Source organism: Selaginella moellendorffii, unplaced genomic scaffold, assembly GCF_000143415.4.
Source record: "Selaginella moellendorffii unplaced genomic scaffold, v1.0 SELMOscaffold_167, whole genome shotgun sequence".
Taxonomy (NCBI): Eukaryota; Viridiplantae; Streptophyta; class Lycopodiopsida; order Selaginellales; family Selaginellaceae; genus Selaginella; species Selaginella moellendorffii.
This window is the reverse complement of record NW_003314427.1, coordinates 97,965-120,284: the sequence shown is the minus strand read 5'-3', so window position 1 is coordinate 120,284 and position 22,320 is coordinate 97,965. Positions and strand designations below refer to the sequence as shown.

The window sequence follows — 22,320 nt, the reverse complement described above, 5'->3', positions numbered from 1 at the left end:
AATTATATTAATAAATATAAATAACATTACTATTAATAAAACCAAAAGTTGCTGCATGCAATGTGTAGCACATTATTGAAACATGTATTTCTATATTCATTTTACTACTTATTTAAAGTTATGGAAAAATATATTCTATCTGAGCTATAAAAAATTATGTAAAATATTATATGAAAGAATTTATTGGTGCTAGAGTAAAAAAAGCCATATATATCTCCACACATTATATAAAGAAAACACTCTAACACATAGAAAACTATACAAAATCTAAAAAACCATATGAGTGGGTTTGTTATATGATTGTGGGCTAGATATGCAAAAATAAACCTTGCTAGAATCACCACTTTTACAAATGAATAACAAACCAAAAAATCATAGTTAAATAAAATCATAAATTCAAAGATACAATTATTCTTTTAAACTATATAAATATACTATGTTAGAAATGCTTGCAAGAATATGTAAAATATTATTTAATAGATTTATTTATTTTTAATAATAATTTCCTAATAAAGACATATATACTTTAATAAATATAAAGTATAACTAGAAATATTTTATTTTAATTAAGTTAAATTTAAATAGAAAGGAATATCCTATAATATCATCATACTTATTCAATTAAAAGTGATACTGGCATCAGGGTAAATATTCCACCTGTGCATTTCTGTATTGCATTTTTAGAATATCCAGTGAAAATATAGAAGATGCTTTTAATTTGATAACCAAATCCATGACACATACAATAAACGACCAAGATTCATCTATATCTATATCTTCTCAATCTAATGCAGGGATCAATGCATTGAAAAGCTCGGATTGTGAATTGTCAGTGTTATGAGCTGCTCAAATTGTAGTAGTACCAATACTTGTGTTGTGTCTTGGTAACAAAGTTCTGAAAGCTATTGAAAGATTTGGTAAAAACAGCAATAAAACTCCATGCTTTCATTTGATATACAACCAAACTCTCAAAATTTGCATCTTGACTATTTCATAAGTCTCTTTTCTTTCAAGTTTGGAACTCACTCTATTTGCATGAACAAGAACACGTACTCTTTGATTTGCCTTCATGTTCGACAATAGAATTACCTTACTGCAATAAGTAAGGTTTTACTTATTGCACAAAAAGTTTTTAGTTTATCTCTTTTGTGAGTTTTTGTATGGTTTTTGTTACTTGCTTTTTCTGCTTGTTGTGTTTCATCATGAAGCTTTTGCAATCTTTAAGAAAATTTGCATTTATGCTATGGGAGCGAGCTATGGCTATTGTCCCGAGAAGAGTTAGCACCTCAAGAAGCTCAAGGTGGCCATGAATCCATAGCACAGCAATGAAGAATCAATATGTGGAGGATGACAATTATTTCTCCAATGAGGGGATGAGGATTTCATGAGGATGAGGTGCCCATGAGGGATAAGATGGAAGATATGCTTCTCATTGGAGCAGCATAAAAATGAAGAGGTTTTTCCATATTTAATGCTTTTACCTCCTTTACTATTTTTTTCTCTTCCAGATTACTCACAATTTTGCTGCAATTATACACTTCGAAGATTAATACTTTATGCTTGCAGCTTTGGACCACTCTAGATCTTGCCACCTTGCCAGCATTGAAAAAGTTCTAGAAATCTCCTCTCCGCCACCTTTGCATGGATCTTCTTGTGGGTCAATCGCTCATCCTTGACGATCTCATCGTTCCCAGCCAGCATCTGGTACTTGTCCCTCCTCGTGCAATTCGTGCACTTGTATGGTCTCGTCTGGCAAGAGGACGAGCATAGAGGTGGCCAACTTTGTCCAGGAGAAGCTGGCGAGGGCTTCAAATCAAAGGTAAGCAATGCTATTACTAATGCCACTCAACATACATAAGGATTAACTTCACATTTAATCTCCTACAGGAACAAACTCTCACTTTGAAGAGATTCAATGTAAGCTCAATGACTTTGCCCATGTTGTTCTGAGTGATGAAGACTTGCAGCACAACACACTGACTATGCTGGATGAGATTGATAGAAACACGTGAACTAATTGAGCGAAATGTAATCTAGCTTGCAGCATCTCATGGAGTTTAGCATGTTCAGAGCTAGCCTTGATATCCAAGGAAGATGGCAATTTTCTTTTATAATTTCATACTATAAGATATGCACTTTGAAAAAATTATCTCCCTTCATTCCCAATTTTTTTGAATTTACAAAATAAAGTGGAGATGAAAAACATAACCAACCTATAGATCTTTCTTTACTTAAAATATATATATATTTTCTCTTAGGTAATTTCCTTAAAAGTAGTATTAGAATATTTTTCAATCAATTATACTTAAGAAGCCTTTTAGATTAAATCATGTGCATATTTTTAGTAGACAAAAACTTCCAGGTGAAAATCAACATCTCTATTTACACTTGATTTTCCTCACCTCATCCCTCCAAACCAGCATAGCTTGCTCCCTCATTGCATCTGTTTCTTGTTTGATTTCCTCTTCCAATTCCAAAGCAAAGCTAGTTCAATTTGCTCCTCTAGCACCATGGTGAAACTGTCCAGGTCAGGTACAAGATTCTAGGCCTGTTGTGGATCGTTGCTTTCTTCCACTCCATAGAGACTCAACAAGAGATCACTATCATCCCCCTCATCAACCTTAAAATCTTTGACAAATTCCTTGAAATACTCATCCTCCTCATTGAAATCCATGTGTACTTCCTCCCCACCTATGCCACATGTGTGCTTCGACACATGCCCATCTTTCATATCTTCCATGAGAGACTCCATCAAGCTCTGGAGCTCACTGTACTGGAAACAACTGGTCACTTTTAGGGCTTTGACTCACCAACACTATGCCTTTCTCACCACCACCAAGCTTGCTTGGCCTTTGCTGCTACTGCTTCTTGGTTTTCTTTTTGGGGCATTCCATGTTGACATTGCAATCCTTTTTGGGCCTCATGGTGCCACCATATCTGAACTTGTGATGTTTGCCACCATAACACTTCTAACGAGATTGGCTGACATGATGATTGTTGAAATAATCAAACTTTACTTTCTTACCACAGCATGGGTAAAAGAGATACAATTATTTCAAGTAAGCTTTGAGTTTTTTAACACTCCCAAACAAGACACAAACCAGTTGTAATAAGTCTCAGATTGGGTAAGTTTTAAGATGGTGTAAATCTTTGATGATCACCTCCTTTTCCTGTTTTAAATTGAGTAATTTTTAAAATGGTATAAATCTTTGATAATCACTCCCTTTCCTGTTTTAGACAATCAAATATCTCAAGAGAAATAGAAATAAAAGTTCTAAATTGCATAATATACTATAGTTGATTCCCACAAACACACAACCGTTAATCACAATTCCAAACACCATCCAGCCATTAAGCTAATCTCCTTTTCACATTTACTAGTTAAAGGAAGAAAACTAGCTAAATGAGAATTTCACTGGACATTCCTGCCAATGCATCCTTTGGAACATTCCATTTGATCGTTGCCAAGAGTATCTTCTACACGAACTGGACGCTCCCAAGAGTTCGTTATTTAACTCATAAGTCCTGGAAAGAAATTTGTGTTACATAAAATATTGTTAAAGAAGTTTAGACCATTACTTCGGTTTGTGAAAGCTTGGTCTTTGCGTCTACCAGTAGCTTCAGATTGATGTCGTGTTCCAAATGTCCCAAAGTTGATAGTATCCTGCGAAAGAGGTTTGTGAGAACTACTAGACGGACACTCCTTTGCTTACGTCTCACGAACGCTTTCAGCTATGCAGCCCGTTCCACCCGATAGAATTGGAAGTAACAACCTGAAGAGAAGAGAGAAAGAGTGAATGAAAAGAGAGAGAGAGAGGCAAACGAAGTTCTTTCAGCAAGCTCACCCGTTCAAGATTTCATTCCCGCACGCTGCCCCGGCTATCAGCAACCTGCGAAAGATAAATGGTTGGAGGGAACGCATGATCCAGAACTCTGGGTCTGGTAACATGCTTAGAATAGAATCCGCATGATCCGCCAGTAGTTTATCCGAGGATTCACGTCTGCTTGCTCTTGCTAGATCCCTGAGAACGGATTCCGCCTGTGAAAACCACCGGTTACTCGAAAAGTTGAGGGAATAGCCACTTTCAGTCACCATTTCAGAAGGCTTTCTACTGAATTCGGCAGCCGAAATTGCATGTAGAATTATCCACAGCAAGGCTAATTCATCTTCACAAGAGGCAGCCACCATAGCTTTGCATGACAGAACGATCCCCGAATTCACGTCACTAGACATCAGCTCAGTTCCATGGCAGAAAACAAAATGCTTACCTGTCGATGCTTGTGAGAAGATCTTGCTCTGTCAATGACGAACAGATGTCAGGAGGGTGCTTGGCAAGGAGAGAAGATGGGGTCCCGGCCAGAAAACTAGATAAAATCTTTAGCGTCCGCCCTGCGTTCTGTATTGTTGACTGTCCAGAAAGCTCACCACTTAGATGTGGCAGTATAATAGGCAGATAAGCGGATGGATCAACAAAGAATCCAACCACTTTTGCGCACTCCAAGATCTGAAATAGTGGAACAGAAATGGAAGTAAATGAAACAATTTAACTCACGATGACATACCGCCTTTTGCACCACCAAGTCACCACAAGCCTTAATGAAAAGATTGCAGAGTGGTTCAAGATGCATAGTGGCGTTTTCTTCGACAAAAATCAGTACAGTGTACAGGAACCTCGATGATAGTTCTTTCGTTCCACTGGTCCAGGCGTGGAGATCAGCATCTATTGCATAGAGAAGAACGCTAAAACAGTTTCTCACAAGTATCCTGGCTCCCAAACAAGGACGGTCTGAAGAAAATACATGGTAACTCTAAAGAGCAATACTGAAGAACACGACTTACGCTTGAAAACAGGCGGCAAAGCTTCGCTTCCAATCAAAATGTTTTCAGTGGATTCTTGAAAGTACTGCTTCATGTCCCTGACCTCATTCTCGTTTTCACTCTCGTACCTGAAACGCATAATTACCTGTCACTCCGAGAAACAGAATAAATCCGGGGTCTTACTTACTGTCGACCAATTTCTTCCATTAGTTGAAAAGCGAGTGCTTGAACCTCCTTGTCTGAGTCATTGAAGCCACTAATGACGTACCTGTTCAAAGAAGAATACGTTCAGGATGAAAGAATGTTGTCGTGAATATAAGACTCTTACGGTACAAGACGGACCTCGTGCTGCTTTCTTTCGTCAAGTTTCATCAACCAGCTCGCAATAACCCAAAGAAGTTCTTTCCGGACAGCTACCGATTTATCCGTTGCCAGTAACGCTAGATATTGTGTCTATGGAACAAAACAATACTTACACCCCGTTAGCTTGAATATGGTGTCAGCTTGCCTTCGTATAGGGATGATAGAATGCTTTTATTGGAACCAGATTGGGATCTTGGTAAGCCGTGAGGTCGTAAATGCTCTCGTGAGCACCGCAAAGAACAAGCCTACATCAAGTATATGTAAGGTGCATTGAAATCAGTTGCAAATTGTTGGTTACCGGTGAACAGCGCGGAGCGCAGCGACACGCACTTTGTAGCGATTGTGTACAAGCAAGCGTAAGATCACGGACACCAGCTGCTTGGCAATTGGCTTGATCTTTTGATCCATGGTATCTGTGAAACGTTCTAGCAAAGTCATGGTTTCCTGCCAAAGGCATGTTAGCAAGAAATAAAGAAAGAGCGTGTGCTTGTACCATGAGAACTTCCGGGTATGAATCAGTTGCGGTGACCATGATGATAGACGCAACCTCGGACGCGAAGGGATGGATGAGTCGAGGAGCATGGTTGAGTAAGGAGGTTAAGAGCCGAACGAGGAGAAGCCGGACTTCCTCTGATGGCTCTAGTAAAGCTTCTTCTTGTCCATCCTAGAAGTCACAACCAAAGAATATCACCCAAGTTTTCTAATTGAGAAAGACGTTCTCTCTTTTACCTTTCGAAGTTTGTTTCTCAATGGTACCTTGGCCTACCTTCGTTCCAAACTCTACTTCGTCGGGAAGAGATCTCAATGGCAAGCGCTCCGACACGACCGGAAGAATGTAAGGCAGCAAACTCACCACACATCCTGGAATAATTTCGAGAAGGCTGAAAAGAAAGAAAACGAACAGTCGATACTGCTAGCGTTGCTAAAGTGCTTACCTGAGAAGGATCGACACAGCTAGACAGCGGCATTTCTCCGATGGATCAGCAAACCTCCGCAAGATAGCCTTGATGACGGCATCACTACCTAGCTCCTGAATTTCCTCCTCGCCTCGCGCCCGGACTCCGTGCTCCAGGCGCAAGAGCGCTGCCTTGCGAACGGACACGCTGGGATCGAGCAGACAATTGACATCCCTAGCGATGGCGCTGTCCGCCATGACAAAGAGCCCTAAAGTTTAAAGCCAAGAGCCCTAAGTTTCAAATTGTTCCCACCCAACGAATATCCGGCGATTTAAAAACTAGGGTTTAGATCCTTCGACGTGTCGAAAGCCCGCGGACTCCACCTGTGCATTGTGGTGGCCGTGTTCTTGCTCCGGCTATGGAGGATGCAATGCTACCAGGCGAAGAAGAAGAAGAAGTACCTCAAGAGCTAGACATCTGTGGATTCGAGGCGAGGACATTCTTCCTATTCTTGCTGACAATGGTGCTAGCGATCATCATCTTCCTTCTATGGCATAGAAACAGCGAAGTGGCGTTCCAATGGGTGGATTCCAGAGCTCGACTCTCATCACGCTCCAAGGTCAGTAGTAGCGCTTGATCAAATCGTGGTATCCTCGAAGGTAGAACCAAGAGATTTATACAATAATTGAATATACCAAGGTGTGTTCTTAGTTACTCACAGTGACCACCCTGGGTGACCGTGGCGTTGGGCTGTGCCAGCCGCTCTTCTTGAACGATTCCTTCTTGGGGAACGTCTCGGTGGCGGCGGCGAGCGAGCTGAGAAAGGTGACCACTTCGTCCGAGGAGTTGAGGCAGTAGCGAGCGAGCGAGCGCTTGGACGCCCCCACCGCGCAGGAGAAGTAGTTCTCGCCCTTGAGATCCAGCACCGACGACCCCTCCCATCTCCCGGCCTCCTCGATCAGCTGCTCCTCCTCACTCCTCTTCCTGTCCGGCGACATGGTGGCCGGGTGGGACTTGGCATGGCGTGAGCTGCCGTGCTTGCTCGAGGATTTGCTCACTCGCTTGTCCTGAAGCTTGCCGCTGAAGATTGCCGCATCCAGGAACGGGAGCTCTGGCTCGAAAAAGGTGTAGATGTCTTCGTCCTGTGCATTCCAACAAGGAACTATTTTTCTCGAGCTTGAAGAAACGAAGAGCTTACTTTGCTTAAAAAGTGTCCGATGCACATGACATGGTCGATTGGCGAAAGCATGTGCTTGCTGTGGACGATCTCACCGAGGATGCGATCGATCGCGGACCCCTATGGAACACACAGAGAGCTTTGTCAGCTCGATGTTTGCGAGGAAATAAAAAAAACAACAAAGAAAAGCTACAAGGACCTTCGAAACGCCAACAGGACGGACTTCCACTGACTTTCCACCTTGAACAACGTCTACGGCTGCGTTGGAGATTGGTCCTGTCCACAAGTGCTGAAGCATGTCTCTGGCCTGTACTCTGCCAAACTCCACATCTGGAAAGGAAAAGAAGAGAAGAAAGAGAAAAAGTTTTTTGTGAGGCTACCAATCGAGATTGAGAATGCTTGAAAACACTGTACCTGCGTACTTATAGTTCCACACCAATGATGTCTCACGCGTCTCTACAAACGAGCGTGGTGTTCTTTCGCAAAAATATTCAAACACTAGCTGCAACACGGAAAAGAAGAAGCTTTTAAGCTGCTAGTTTTCTTTTCTCGAAGCAAACCTGCACGCTTTCAACCCAATCCATGTTGAGATGCTCAGGCATGGTTGTCATCCACTCTCCTTGTGTGTGGCGAAGAAACATCCCATTCTCTGCTGCCAGCCACATGTCAAACTCGCCAAAGGCCTGCAAAATATCGCGAGTGATCCTATACTCCAATAGAACAGCGAAGTACCTCATCCAATACGGCACGCTCGCTTCCGCTCAGAATTACTATAGTGGTCTTTGGATCAGTGCATAAGACGTTGAACACCTCTTTGAGATTAGGATGCAGGCGTATCTTCATCTCTCTAATTTGATCAGGGGCTCTTCCACGTGGAGCTTCAATTTGCGCAGTTAACGTAGAGTTGAATCCCTGGATCGCAGGCAGCCGTCAGTTTATGATGGTGAAATATAGCACTACGTTACCAGAATCATGAGACGATTCTTCGATGCTGAATAGTTAGCGATGGCCTTTTCCGTTGGCAGTTGGGGAGGAATGTGCAGAGTACGCAACTCAGCCTCCAAAATAGAGTCGTTCATTTCACTGGTTGAATAGGTGCGTGAGTTTAAAAAAAGAAAAGAAAAGAGTAGAACTTGCCTCGTAAACGTTTCTGCCCACACCTGAGCACTATGAGTCGTAACGTGCATGAAGTTATGACGATGGCGTTCTTCCCTTTCCTCCTCTGGCATGTTCAGTGCTTCCGCAATTGCGTTGGCAGATTCAATGATGTTCCAAGGGTTTATCAGGATGGAGCCAGCACCAAGAGATTGAGCAGCGCCTGCAAACTATAGTTCACCAGCATTCTTAATTAGCACTACTAAGAGAGAACGTACCTCGCTAAGAACAAGAGCGCCTTTCTTGACATTTTGACAAGCCACAAACTCGTAGCTCACAAGGTTCATGCCATCCCGCAGCGAAGTGACAAGCAACACATCTGTTCACACAATAATTGAGCGGATAAAGAAAAACAAAACAGAAAGAAAAACGAGAAAGAACAAATCAAAGAAAAACGCACCGGTGATGGCGTAAAGGGCACACAACTCTGGAAACTTCATTGATCGATCCTGCATTAGACATTTATGGATATCTTCCAAGGCGATGGAATTTAAAACCTTACAAGGTGGTGAATCGGGACCGTCGTAAGAGATCCATAACGACCGTTGATGCGACCAACTATCTCATGAACCTGACTTGCTAGCTTCTGGTCTGCCAAGGAAGAAAGACTTTAGAATGCAAAATACAGAAAAGCAAAAGAGCCATACATTCCAACACGTCCGTCCTCGTCGGAACAGCAATTTGGACCAAAATAACCTTGTCACGCCACTCTGGATTCTCCTCTAAAAACTTTTCGAAGGCAAGCAATTTTTGCGGAATTCCTTTAATCATGTCAAGCCTGTCTACGCCGAGCATAACCTGGTATGCAAAAACACGTAAAAGACTAGTTTCGCTGATACAAAGAGTCAAACCTTGCGCCCAGCAAAGCGAGCGCTCAACTCCTGAATATGTTGCTTTACAGCTTCCGTCTCCACGGCGTGAGTGAACCTCTCGGAGTCGATTCCAACAGGGAACTACAAACTTGAAAAATCAGAGCGTCTGAATATAAGGGTAGACGGGCAGTACCGCTGCAACTCGGGTTATCTTTCCTTGATCTTCCACTCCCTCGGGAGTACCTTCCAGGCCCAGTATCCTTGTGCAGGCGCTGACGAAATGCCTTGCATAGTCGTAGGTGTGAAATCTACATAACAGGAGCAATGCTCGATGAAAACGTGAAGTCGCATGAATAAACGAGAAAGCTTACCCGACTAAGTCTGCTGCAAGAACTCCCTGGAGCAACTCTGCGCGCAGTGGCAAAGTTCTATAAATCTCGGAGGAAGGAAAAGGCGTATGAAGGAACCATCCCACTTTCATGTGGCTGTTATACTCCTTGAGATAGCTCGGAAGAACCATGAGATGATAATCATGGCACCAAACGAAATCTCCTTCCTGGTAGTTTTTGATGACTGCATCCGCAAACAGCCGGTTAGCACGCTTGTACGCGTTAAATTGCGACTGCAAGCTCCGGGTAGCGGCAAGCCTGTCCTCCTGACGAAGCCCAATGTAGTGAAACAGTGGCCACAAAACGTTGTTGCAGTAGCCATTATAATACTGATCGACCGTGGTCTCATCGAGCAAAACCCCGACAAATCCCTGCAAAGAATTTAACAGAAAGGGAAAAAAAATTCAGGCAGTGTACAAGAGTCCCTTCCGGAAGAAGAAGAAGCACAACAACAACAAAGAATGCATAGCTGGCTCATAGAATCTAGCAAAAAAAACGATGAACTCCTCTAATTCACTCATGGAAATTGGAAGACGATACGACTCCTACCAAGAAAGAAATTCGATCCAGCAAAGGCTTACCTTCTCTTCGAGAGCTTGCGCCAGCGACTGACGCCCCACATCGTCTTGGACGTAGACGCCAGGCCAGCCAATCCAGATGACCTGGAACTGCTTCACTCCTGTTCAAAGAGAGCAAATTTAGGGTACTCGCTCCCATTTAAATGCCCTAGGTAGCTAGAAGGAGAGAAGAATGGAAGAACACAACGTACCAAGCAATGCGCTGACAAGCCCTCCAGCACTGACTTCCAAGCTCCATTGTGTGTCCCCCTTCCTCGTCGCCGACACGGGCAATCGATTCGCGACTACAAGCAGGCGCTGCTTCTCGCCCCCTCCCTGATCGGCCGGAAGATCCTCCTGCTGCTGCTGCGATGGCGGCGGATTATCGTCGCGCGGCTGTTGCTCGAGCGAAATATTATCGGCCGGCGGCTGTTCTTGCGGCTGATCCGCGGCGTCGTCCTCGTCGATGGCGTCCTCGGATGCCGATGCGCGCTCGCTCCGCCGCAGCTGCCTCTCGCGGACGAGGCGCTCCACCCGGGAGGAGGCGAGCGAGGGCGGGAGATTGAGATTGGGCGGGACGAATGGCGCCGCCGCTGCTACTGCCGCCTCCTTGCGCCGCGGCTGGGGCTTGCCGGCTGGATCATCGTCCTGGGAATTGAGAGGTGGATACTGCGGCATTGGGATCGATCGATCGAAATATTACGGGATCGAATCGAACCCGCGATCAATCGATCGCTATTCGAGGCCGATTTGGCCGATCATCAATCGCTCAATCGCACAGTGCCAGCGCCGCGAGAGAGAGGAGGAAAAAAGAGAGAGGACGCAAGAGCGACGAAGCGATGGCGATGAGAGGAAGCACAAGAAGAAAGAAATCCTAGTAACCAAACCAAACCTCGGGAGCGAGCGAGAGCTTTATAGTTTACAGCGAACGGGAAAAAAAGGAAAAGGAGGCGAGGGGGAAAAAAAAATTGGGGAGAGCGGCTAAAAATTTTGCTCCAAGAGCTTCTTCCCAATTTGGGAGCGCATCTCCCAAGGCATATGCCATTATACCGGGCGAGGGTAAAATCTGGAGAGCGATAAAACACCCACGCTCACGGCTGCATTATTACGAGCGCGCGATCGAGAGAGAAAGTTGGAGAAAAAGAGGAGAAATTCCTGTGGACGCAGAAGATTTTTGCCCTCTTTTTTGGCACCACAGGCATTGTAGATAAGAAGCGTTTGGATTGGATGGGATGGGAAAGCTTGAAGCAAAGACGCAAGCATTTGGTAGCGAGATTTTGTCAAAGGATTTCTAAGCCACGAAATTGCCAAGGGGCGATTTCGTGGCCTCAGAGAGAAGGAAAAAGGGAAATTAGGGCTCAATTATGTGGGGGGCATGGAATGGAATCATTCGTGCGGAAAAAATGGATGGTGGTGCCGTCCTCCAACGGTTTTCCGGGACATCATTCTTTGTGCGCCAAAAAGGAGGTTAAAATAACGCGCTTGCCCTAACCCTAACTTGCCCACGTGTCCTCTGTTTAGCCCTAACGTCGACGAGGAAAAATGCGCTCTCCGGCCGTTCAAAGCGTCAAGGTGAGCGATGGGATTCGCGCTTCCTAGCTAGGGATGGGTCGATCGCCGGGAGCTAGGGGGGTAATCCGTGTTTCTTGCCTGGCAGAGGGATTTGCAGGAGTTGAAGGCCTCGGATTTCGCGTCCCTTGCGCTGGCGCTCAAGGACGGCAGGATTTCGAGCTTGGAGCTTTCGATTGGCCGCAACGCTGGTAAGCGCCAGTGATTTTTTTTTTGTCTATGATGGAAGATTTTGGTGTTCCTCAGAGCCTCGATTCACCTTTCTCAGTCCCAGACATGCTGACGCCATGTTCAACTTCTCCAGGTCAGTGATTTCTTTCTTTTAGTGTTTTTTTTTTTTACTTCTTACATTGTTCTTTTCCAGAGCTTTGGCGTGGTCAGTCTCTTCAGGGGGGTGGCTGCAGCATTTGGAGCTTGGATTTTCTTTGTGTAAACGAGACTTACAGCTTCTCGTTCATGCGCTATGTAAGCTAGGCCTAAACTTTTTTCGTGTTTTTCTTGAACTTGGAAAAGGCTTAAAGATGGTCTATGGTTCTTTCAGGCTTGTCCAAGACACTAAAGCGTCTGTCTTTTGCAAACAGTGGGCTTGGAGATTCTAACCTTCATCTCCTGGTAAGATGAAAAGAAAGCATTTTGCCTCTGACTAAACACTGATGTTGTTTTCGAGTGATCAAATTACGCAGGCTAGAGGATTTCGTGATTGTGCATCCCTGCAGGTGCTCTGTCTTGCAGGATGCAATCTTACTGATGCTGTAGCTCCAGTTTTGACATCTATCCTCAAGGTCTGTGATTTATTTATTCCATTCTATGGTTTTCTTCCTTTTTCTCTATCGTGTTTGGCCATGCGACAGGCAAATCTGTCTCGGAAAATTCAAGAAGATTGGCAAAACAGCCTGCGCGTCTACAGACAAATGCCAGGCCGCAGTGTGAACAGATGCGGGCTGCGGGTTCTCGATCTGTCGTGGAACATCTTAACAGTAGCGTCCGTGAGGGAAATGTGTACGATATTCCGCCTTGGGCCATCCATCGAAGGTAATAAGATATATTCTCCATCATGAGTCCCCAGAATCTGATCTTGTTTGTTGTGGATTTTTGTCTGCCAGCACTGGATGTCAGGGGAAATAACCTGGATCTCGAGAGCCAGAAACTGCTCAACGATGTCATGAGCGAGTGGGGGATTCTAAAGTTCGTTGACCTCAGGGAAAGTGGAAAGTCCTCTCTTTTGGGAGTTCTCGAGAAGGGGCAGTATGCAACAGAATCACGATTTCCCGTCTCCACGAAGTCTCCAACTAGGCACTACAGTCGAAAGTGGAAGAGGAAGAGTTGGCCCTCGAGAAAGGAGCTCACAGGGCAGGGGGTGTGCACACCAAAAGCAAAGAGAGTATCCGATGCGGAGAGGTACTCATTAGGGACAAGGACAAATTCGCTCTTATCGAACACAAAGCTGGCCTCTCAGTCACTACTTTCTTCGCTTGAAACAGCGCCCTTCTCGCCAGTCACACCGGTCACGCCGAGCTCCCTCAACTTGGAGCCGTCAAGTTGGAATCACGATGATCAAGACGGCAACAGGTGTATCTCTTGTAGCACTAGCACTGATGACTTGAGATGGTCAACCGCCGAAAGGCCAGTGGGTTATAGCAGTGACGCAACTAGCACTGATGACTTACAGCACTTCTCATGCGCCCCCGCCCGCAAGTTGGTGGAGTTTAAAGACGACCCGACCTCCACGAAAAGCAACAACGCAGAGTGGAACGGTTTTCTTACTGATATTGGGAAAGCACTTCTCCAGCTCAATGGTGAGTATTTTTTTTTTCTTTATTCTCGCAAACGTTCCTTTTTAAATATTCTCCGTGCTTCCAGATCGTCTAGACAGATTAATCGGGCCGTGTGGAGAATCTGACAATTTGAGGAGACAACTGTCAGCGCTTGTTTGAGTAGTCCTTTGCTCTGGAGGGAGAAAAAAAACACTTACCTGGTTGGTAAATTTTCATCGTCATTCATAAGTTGGTGGATGCAGCATCTTGTTTGAAACCTTTTGTTCTTTCTTTTCCGAAATGCCAGAAGAATCAGGCAAGTCGATTTAGCATCTTATTGTTCTGATCCTTGTCGTTTTCGTTAGGATCTTTCCGGACATCGTATATGACAAGCTGAACGCTTCATCTCCTCTCGTGCATAGTTCTTGGCCTAATCGATCCAAGAAAGAGACTCGTCCAGCTCAGACGGCAAGCCAAATGCTCGTTCTTTGGTCGCTGTCGACGACGGTTTGTGCGAGGCTCAAGCCAAAATTATGGAGTCGAAACGAGCTGTTGATCAGCATGTATTTTCGGGGGCGTTTTTCAAGATGCTTGTTTTCCTTGTAGCATCCTTGATGGTCTACCGTTGCAAAGCGGACTATCTTCTTGGAGCGGGGAGCTACGACATAACAGGTCCTGCAGCCGATGTCAACATGATGGGATACGCAAATCCAAAACAGAATGCTGCGGGAATTCATCTCAGGCTAAGATCGAGAGCCTTCATCGTTGCAGAAGCAGGAAACGACGGGAACAGGATCGCCTACGTGAGCCTCGACGCGTGCATGGCCTCGCAAGCTGTGACTACTGCTGTGCTTTCCAAGCTCAAGACAAGGTAATGAGCTAGCTATTGTGAAATGCTCTCTCATTGCTGACTCCAGGTACGGGGATTTGTACACTGAGAAGAATGTGGCATTGAGTGGTATACATACGCATTCAGGACCCGGTGGCTACTTGCAGTACCTCCTGTATAGTATAACATCCCTCGGATTCGTGAAACAGTCATTTGATGCTATTGTTGACGGGGCCGTGGCAAGTATCACTCAAGCTCATCACAACTTGAAGCCCGGTTCGATCTTCGTGAACGAAGGTTATCTTTCAAGTCTGCGTTGAATAGCCTCCTCACACTTTATGTTTTTTTATTTTTTCCCCCTCTTTTTCAGGAGAAATTTTGGATGCTAACATCAACAGAAGCCCCAGTGCTTATTTAAACAACCCTGCCGAAGAAAGAAAGAGATACAAGTACGACGTCGACAAAAGCATGCTTCTTTTGAAGCTTGTAGACGCGCAGCATGGTCCTGTTGGCACTGTGAACTGGTTTCCTGTCCACTGTACTTCAATGAACAACACGAATACTTTGGTAAGCGGTGACAACAAAGGTGCTGCTTCTCGCTTTATGGAAGACTGGTTTGACCATCGATCAGTGAAGCGGGAGCCTTCAGCCAACACAAGTCGTGTGAGGAGCAAGACTTCTTTTGTGGCCGCTTTTGCCCAGACAAATGAAGGCGACGTATCTCCAAATACTCTAGGTGCCTTCTGTGGCGACACAAATCTACGCTGCGATTTCAACCATAGCACTTGTAACGGTAGCAACGAGTTGTGCATTGCTCGAGGACCAGGGTGAGTTTTTACGTTTGATGACACTTCTGCGCCTATAGCTTTTGTATTCCAGTTACCCAGACCACTTTGCCAGCACAGAGATTATAGCAACGCGACAGATGGAAAGCGCAATCGAGCTGTTTGCGAATGCAAAAGATTTGCTGAAGGGACCAGTGAATTACAGACAAAGCTACGTAGATTTTACCAACATTAGCATAGCAGCACAGTCGGCGACGACTTGTCCTGCTGCCATGGGATTTAGTTTTGCTGCTGGGACGACAGACGGGCCAGGAGCTTTTGACTTCAAGCAAGGAGACACTGACGTAAGTTGCTGTATTCGTTCTCGATTTGGAGCTGACCTGAAATTACAGGGAAATCCATTCTGGAAAGCTGTTCGTGACTTGCTGAGGAAACCAACCGAAAAGCAAGTAGCCTGTCAAAGCCCGAAACCAGTTCTTCTCGACACTGGAGAGATGCTTTTTCCGTATGACTGGGCTGTAAGAAGTTCCAGAATTTATTTTCTTTTGCATCTAAGTGATTCTTGCAGCCAGCGATCCTTCCAATCCAGATCCTCCAAGTTGGCCAACTCTTCATTTTATCAGTCCCTTCTGGTAACACACTTTCCGCTATCAATTGGACAACGCTATAATTGACGACTTTAATTTGCTATGCCCAGAGTTTACCACCATGGCTGGACGACGCTTGAAAGATGCAGTGAAGGCTACCTTGGTCGAGAAGAGCAACGGAAAGTATGACAAAGAAGTTCGGATTGTTATATCGGGCCTCACGAATGCCTATTCATCCTACGTGACAACTTTTGAGGAGTATCAGATCCAACGCTACGAGGTAACTAACGGATCTTCCTTGTTTCGAGAGGCTTAAGCAAATGTTTTTATAGGGTGCTTCGACGTTGTATGGGCCTCACACACTGAGTGCTTATATTCAAGAGTTTAAGAAGCTAGCCGAGGCACTAGTTCTCGACACTCAAGTTGCCAAAGGACCATCACCACCGGACTTGATCAGTAAGCAAATCTCCTTACTCCCAGAAGTGATCCCAGACACCACTCCAGCCGGCATCAAATTTGGAGACGTCAGCAGAGATGTCGCCAGGAACGCTTCGTTTAGAGCTGGGGACAGCGTGGAGGCCACCTTCTGGTCCGGCTCCCCGAGGAACAACCTTATGACGGAGGCAAGCTACACCATGGTGGAGTTCCAAAGTGCTCCAGGCGTTTGGACTCCAGCTTACGACGACGATGACTGGAGCGTCCAGTTCGTGTGGAAGAGACCGTCGGCAACAATCAAATGGAAAGTTCCAAAGGATGCATTGGCAGGGACGTATAGGCTTCGACTCTTTGGCGCCTCCAAAGCTCTCATGGGAAAGATTGACAACTTCACGGGAATCTCCAGTGAATTTGTCATCGTATAGTATATACGTGAACTTGTAACAGTTTATTAAAGGTCAGTGTTATGCAATTTAAAACCTTTATTTTTATTTCTCTTGAGATTTTTGATTGTCAAGTAACTCCAAGTGATCATCAACAATTTACACCATCTCAAAAGATTACCCAGTCTGGGACTTTTCAACTTCACAGCCACATGTCTCATTTGGGAGTGTTGAGGATAAATTGAAACAACAGCATTGCTATTAACAAGGAAAGTTTGACAAATTCAACAATCATCAAATTATCTAGCCTTGTTACAACATAAATTCACACACAGTTGCACTACAAATGCCAAGAAAAATTGTAATGTCAGCATGAAATGCCCCAAAAAGAGAACCAAGCAACAGCAGCAATAGCAAGGGCTTAATGGCTAAAGTTCCCTGGTGACTGCAGTCACTGTTGACCGGCAGCGACTAGTCGTTGCTAGGGCTTTGACACCAACGCTTTGTCTTTCTCGAGCTTCTCATGGAAGATATTGAACATGAACCCTGCTCCAGCACACATGTGGCACAGGTAGGGAGGAAGTCCACATCGATTCCAGTGAGGAAGATGAGGATCTCAAGGAATTCCTGAAAAGATTTCAAAATGGACAACAGTGAGGATGCTTTTGGGTCTTGAAGGGGAGGAGTGATCCACAACGGGCCCAAGATGAGTTGGATAGTTTGCCATGGAGCTAGAGCAGCAAATTGAACCAGGAAGAAAATGAGTTTGCTTTGGAACTCGAGGAGGAAATCGAACAAGAAACCGCAGGATCAAGAAAGCAAGCAATGATGGCTTCCAGGATGAGGTGAGGAAGATCAGGTGTAAGACTACCTGGATCTCCACCATCCAGGAGTTCCAACCAAAGTTTATCCTCAAAAAGCAACGTGTACTCAATCCCAATCAGTTCACAATTGCTGTGACAACAGAGATGATGTTTGTAGTGCTGACAGCTTTGGAGAATGTAGCGAAGTATTTGGAGATAGGCACTCCATCAGACCTCCCACACTTGGAACAACAAGCTTTGCAGTGGCAGGTCCGAGACTATTGCCTTCAACAGCACACTATACCATCGTATTGCTCAGGGCCTTCTTCTCCGATGTGTCATAGTGACTGAGATTCTTGCTCTACTAAGCTTTTCACATAAGAGCACAACTCCTTCTACATGGCAACTTCTGGCCAACAATCCACAAGGACACCAAGGAGTATGCACAACAGGGTTTATAATGCCAACAACACAACCCTAGGAGCAGCATCCCATGTCTTCGTCAAGTCCATTCTTCAAGTGGGGCCTAGATTTTTTCAGCCCAACATCTCCTCTCAGCTTCATTGGACATTGCTATCTCCTCATTGCAAAACTTCACGAAATGGATTGAGGCTGTTCCCCTCAGATGTGTAGATTAGTACTCAACAGCAAAGTTCATCTATGAGCACATTGTGTGTCACTTCAGCATCCCCACAGTGACAAAGGTGGAGGATTTCTAGGCCAGGTCGTTCAACACCTTCTCCAGCTCTTGAAGATTCAACATGTCCATAGTAGCAGCTATTTTCCTCAATCCAAAGGACAGGCTGAATCCAACAACAAGATCATGAAGGTAGTGCCAGCAAAGTTGGTGGACAGACATCCTCAGAGATGGCACAAACATCTCTGCACAGTACTCTAGGCATTTAAGACAATGTGCAAGACATTAGTTGCAGCAACACCATTCTCTTTGGTGTATGGGACAGAAGCTATACTCCCCATTGAGCTTCATGTTCCCTTGCTTCTGTTCTCTCTTCATCATGAGGCACCGTTTGGGATAATGGAGGACATACTACAGGCCTGAGCATGGGAGATTCTATCTCTGGAAGAACAACTTCAGATATCTGCAGGACATGCCCAATGCACCAAACTCAAACTCAAGACACAACAAGACCAATCTCATGTCGTGCCAGCCCATTCTAACATGGCAACTTAGTGAAGCTCTAGAACCACACTCCAACTTTCAGGTTCTCACCACTATAGACTGGGCCATTCTTTTATGACACGGCACATTGGCGGGGGTGCCTATGTTCTCTCAGATGAAAATGGTGTCATGCTCCAATATGCATAAGATCACTGCTTCCTCAAACGCTTCACATGGTGACTCTTTTCTTTTTTTTCTTTTCTTTTTTCTTTCCTTTTCATATTTTACTTTTCTTTGTAATTTCCAGGATCCTAATCACTGTGAAGAAGTCTCTTTCTTGGATCCCAATTCTCGAGGTGGCATTACTCTCTTTCGTCCGGGATCTCAAGGTTTACCAAGCTATGCATCACTCCTTTTTCTCCTTAATCTATATCACATTCTCCAACATCCCACTCTCACCACTTTGATTCACTCATACCCATCTTTCACAGTCACAGTCACTTCCCACACTATTGTCTATCTTTTGCTACATTTGCCCAATTCACATTTTCATCCATATCTTGCCATGCACACTATAGTTTTGGGACTTTTAACCATCACTATATTGGGACAGATCATACAAAGCTGCCAGTAGAGTTTCAACAAGTTTGAACATACAAAAGTCAAGTTACAAAGTGGATCAACAAAAATAGATAACCACCATAAATCTCAACTTTAGAAGCTGATTTCTCCCAGCTGGTTGGACCTAATGCACACACAAGAACCCAGGCATGGTGGATGGATGGTGTACCCACCACCAAAAAGGAGCAATAAAATTTTACCATCAATTGCAACAATTGTGATCACATGCACAAAGCACTCCAACACCACAGCTACTAGTCCTGACATCCACAGTTCCTTCTACCACCTTTTCCCATCATCCACACCTTTTTCTTATCCAAATCCCAAACACACATCTCTCTCATCTTTCCATTGCAAGCTTGGGCGACTTGAAGAACTTCCTGAACGCTTGAGAACCCATAAGGTTGTGATCCAAGTGAGTGCTTCTTCTAGCTTTGATTTCCATTCTCTTCTCTATATTTATTTTTTCCACTAATCACTGTCTTCACAATTTTCATTAATTTTCTTTGGTTTTCTCTCCTTTTTCTTTATAGACTTGGGTTCAGTTTGCACTCACAGTTTTCCCCATGTGGTTTTCCCTATAACTCTAAACTCTATCCTTTTTCCATTTCCTTTGTTTCTTTTCTTTATTTTGGTTTCTCTAGTTTTTATAGTTCTCTAATATGGGTATCACATCAGACCATTTGACTGAGAGCTTCTCTTCATGCAGCAAGCATGTTCGATCCACCGTGGTCACCTATTGGAATGCAAGCCATATCCATGAGCCATTAGCCACCTGAGAGAGAGCGAGAGAACTAAAGAATATTCCAATTTCTGGAATATTCTTGGGTATTGTATAAAAGCCAGGGAGAAGAGATGGAGTTTTGGAGATACATCTAAAGCATGAGATCAGTAAAGTGTTGAGCATCTAGGCATAGTTAGGGATCTCCCACTACTCAATATACAAAGGAAATTACAATATCATGCACTGTCAAAGGTATAAGTCAATCAACTATGACTTGAATCTTTGTAGGATTAACTCTCACACTATACACTAAAGTCAAATGTTTAAAATATCCAATCTCTTCCAAGAAAAACTCATACTTGGATAACTTTGCATATGCATCTCATGTTCCTCCACTATAGAGTTAAACATTAAGATATTATCAAAATAACTAATTATAAACTTCCCCAAGTAAAGCTGTAAAACTTAACTTCTAAAAAGTCAAATAGCATCACTAAAAACTCATATTGACCTGTTGTCATGTGGAATTTGGTCTTCAAACATCTTCTGACTTTACACAAATCTGATAATACCTTTATCTTAAATCAATTTTTGTAAAATACTAAGCACCATAAAGATGATTGAGAAAATAATTGATATAATGGGAACATATTTTTCACTATCCTACCATTTAATCCCTTGTAGTTCATATAAAGATGCCATGTACCATTTTTCTTTTTAACTATCACCACTAGGGTAGACAAAAAAAGCTAACTTATCTGAAGGTACTCAAGAAGTTGTCCTTAAATTTAGCAGGATTAGTATGAGTTGGCTGTCAATGATAAGGAGTAACTCCAAGAACCAAGTCAATCTTATATTAAATCCCATGTTCTGAGGGCAAATCATCAAGTAACTCATCTAGTATTACAAAACTCCTCCTAAATGTAGTTCATATGAGCTTTATGTTCATGAACATCCTCCAAATCAAACATGATTATATTAGAAAAAAAATGGGTATACCATGAAAAAATTAGCTATCTCATGCTTCACCAATAATCAATAGAGTATCATTATTGTCTGTCCTAACAATTTCTTTCACAATGCCACCAACTTCAATATATAGAACATTGCACTCTCAATCAATCTTTAGCTTCTTGTCATAAAACCATTCCTTTCTAAGAAGAACATCTATATGACTAAAATCCATAACCTAGGATGAAAGATGGTAATCTCTAAATCAATAAAAGAACATTTAGAGTTTATTCACCATAAACATGAATGCTTTGTCCAAAGGCCATAACTACTTTGTAGATTACCAAATTCTTTTTCATAAATAAACTAAAGTTCTATATCACCTTGGAGCTAAAAAAGTTGTTAATAGCACTTGGATGAAAAAGAATGCTAATCTCATTACCCTAAATGTCTTTTTTACCTTTCACAAGTTGATTGTATACAAAACCATTAAACTTCAGAGAGTTGATATGAACTTAAAATTTTGGTTCTTAAACTTTAACCACCAGATGTGGAAGAGCCACCATAGGAAACTCTTGAGTTGTATTTATAATGAATTCCATATTCACATTAGCACCTTCATAAAAAGACAATCTTTGCCATGATGTCCAAAACTTTATGGCAATAAAAACAATTACACTCCATCTTATTTTCTTCTATTGGTCCAAATAAAGCTTTTAGCTTTTTTGTTATCTCCATTTTTCAAGCTCTAACACAATAATAGTTGTTTTTTCCCTGAATATGAAGCATCAGCTAGCTAATCATCACTTTGACTTCCCTGTTGACTATTTTGTTGACTATAATTGACCAAGTTGACTAGTGATTTTGGCAAAAAGGTCTATTATCAATGCTACTAGAATATCCTTCTTGACTTTCTTTAGTAGCTCATTATAAATGCTGTAAGACTAAAGTAAAGATCACAAAAGTTGTGGGATATGCATCCCTTTACTTGATTTTTAGCAACTAGTAAACCTTTTCAAACTTCTTGACAAATAAACTGTGGAATTTTTTTTTAAAATCACGTCAAAAAGTCAACTTAGAATTACCTTTAATATAGTTCTTCCACCACAAAGAAATATAGCTTGTAAGCTTTTAAAAAAAATCAATAGACCAATAACTTTCCTATGATTCAAACCAATAATAAACCTTATAGTTGTCACAAATATTTAGTGATGATTTTCATTCCACAATACTATAATATTTGGCATGCTTCACATATCAATGGTAATATCACAGATACAAAACTGATTCACACCTTCAAGATTTATGTGAAATAAATCTTGTAAATCCTCTATTAGAGGTAGAGATGATGTGGCATGTAGTTCTACCTACATGGCAGTCCATCCATATACAATTGAATACACAGAGAAAGTTCTTCCTCCTCGTGCGCATCTCTTCACTGCTAACATGGTATTGGAGCAATTGGCTCCCTAATCCAAGGCATGGCACTTGCTAGCTAGGAGGCCAATGACAAGGAGGAGGTGAGCCTCTTGATTGCAGTCCCTTTTTGCAATGCTTGAAGCTTTTGGTAGATGTGCTAGATGCTTGAGGC

At 43.3% G+C, this 22,320-nt stretch overlaps 4 protein-coding genes across 6 annotated transcripts; 2 read left to right on the top strand and 2 right to left on the bottom strand.

Annotated features, from left to right (window-relative positions):
- Window positions 1-3,351: 3,351 nt before the first annotated feature.
- LOC112343583 (dynein assembly factor 5, axonemal-like) lies at window positions 3,352-6,335 on the bottom strand. Its single transcript, XM_024667300.1, has 15 exons — window positions 6,118-6,335; window positions 5,939-6,063; window positions 5,676-5,833; window positions 5,481-5,626; window positions 5,328-5,427; window positions 5,148-5,272; window positions 5,007-5,087; window positions 4,841-4,947; window positions 4,564-4,787; window positions 4,270-4,505; window positions 4,094-4,226; window positions 3,846-4,039; window positions 3,714-3,773; window positions 3,580-3,664; window positions 3,352-3,525 (listed from the first exon to the last, which is right to left on the bottom strand). The coding sequence occupies exons 1-15, from the start codon at window positions 6,333-6,335 to the stop codon at window positions 3,517-3,519; spliced, it is 2,001 nt and encodes a 666-aa protein (XP_024523068.1). The 3' UTR covers window positions 3,352-3,516.
- Window positions 6,336-6,728: 393 nt separating this feature from the next.
- Window positions 6,729-11,104, bottom strand: LOC112343581 (alpha,alpha-trehalose-phosphate synthase [UDP-forming] 1-like). 2 transcript variants are annotated; one of them, XM_024667287.1, is made up of 17 exons: window positions 10,381-11,099; window positions 10,193-10,290; window positions 9,594-9,982; window positions 9,416-9,530; window positions 9,262-9,363; window positions 9,058-9,208; window positions 8,913-9,001; window positions 8,811-8,859; window positions 8,629-8,729; window positions 8,393-8,580; window positions 8,221-8,338; window positions 7,988-8,167; window positions 7,816-7,938; window positions 7,670-7,757; window positions 7,455-7,585; window positions 7,277-7,375; window positions 6,729-7,220 (listed from the first exon to the last, which is right to left on the bottom strand). In XM_024667287.1, exons 1-17 carry the CDS (start codon window positions 10,844-10,846, stop codon window positions 6,786-6,788), a joined length of 2,922 nt encoding a protein of 973 aa, XP_024523055.1. In that variant the 5' UTR covers window positions 10,847-11,099; the 3' UTR covers window positions 6,729-6,785. The 2 variants fall into 2 exon arrangements, with proteins under 2 accessions (XP_024523055.1, XP_024523054.1); XM_024667286.1 differs by having other exon boundaries at window positions 8,221-8,580; window positions 10,381-11,104.
- A 160-nt stretch (window positions 11,105-11,264) lies between these two features.
- LOC112343582 (centrosomal protein of 78 kDa-like) lies at window positions 11,265-13,823 on the top strand. 2 transcript variants are annotated; one of them, XM_024667289.1, is made up of 9 exons: window positions 11,265-11,740; window positions 11,826-11,928; window positions 11,984-12,041; window positions 12,102-12,202; window positions 12,279-12,349; window positions 12,421-12,519; window positions 12,589-12,769; window positions 12,841-13,533; window positions 13,598-13,823. In XM_024667289.1, exons 1-9 carry the CDS (start codon window positions 11,711-11,713, stop codon window positions 13,669-13,671), a joined length of 1,410 nt encoding a protein of 469 aa, XP_024523057.1. In that variant the 5' UTR covers window positions 11,265-11,710; the 3' UTR covers window positions 13,672-13,823. The 2 variants fall into 2 exon arrangements, with proteins under 2 accessions (XP_024523057.1, XP_024523056.1); XM_024667288.1 differs by having other exon boundaries at window positions 12,421-12,769.
- A 72-nt stretch (window positions 13,824-13,895) lies between these two features.
- Window positions 13,896-16,622, top strand: LOC9663511 (neutral ceramidase 2). The gene is made up of 8 exons (XM_002993636.2): window positions 13,896-14,362; window positions 14,409-14,617; window positions 14,691-15,147; window positions 15,200-15,449; window positions 15,498-15,623; window positions 15,674-15,737; window positions 15,803-15,972; window positions 16,025-16,622. Exons 1-8 carry the CDS (start codon window positions 14,025-14,027, stop codon window positions 16,550-16,552), a joined length of 2,142 nt encoding a protein of 713 aa, XP_002993682.2. The 5' UTR covers window positions 13,896-14,024; the 3' UTR covers window positions 16,553-16,622.
- The last annotated feature ends 5,698 nt before the right edge of the window (window positions 16,623-22,320 follow it).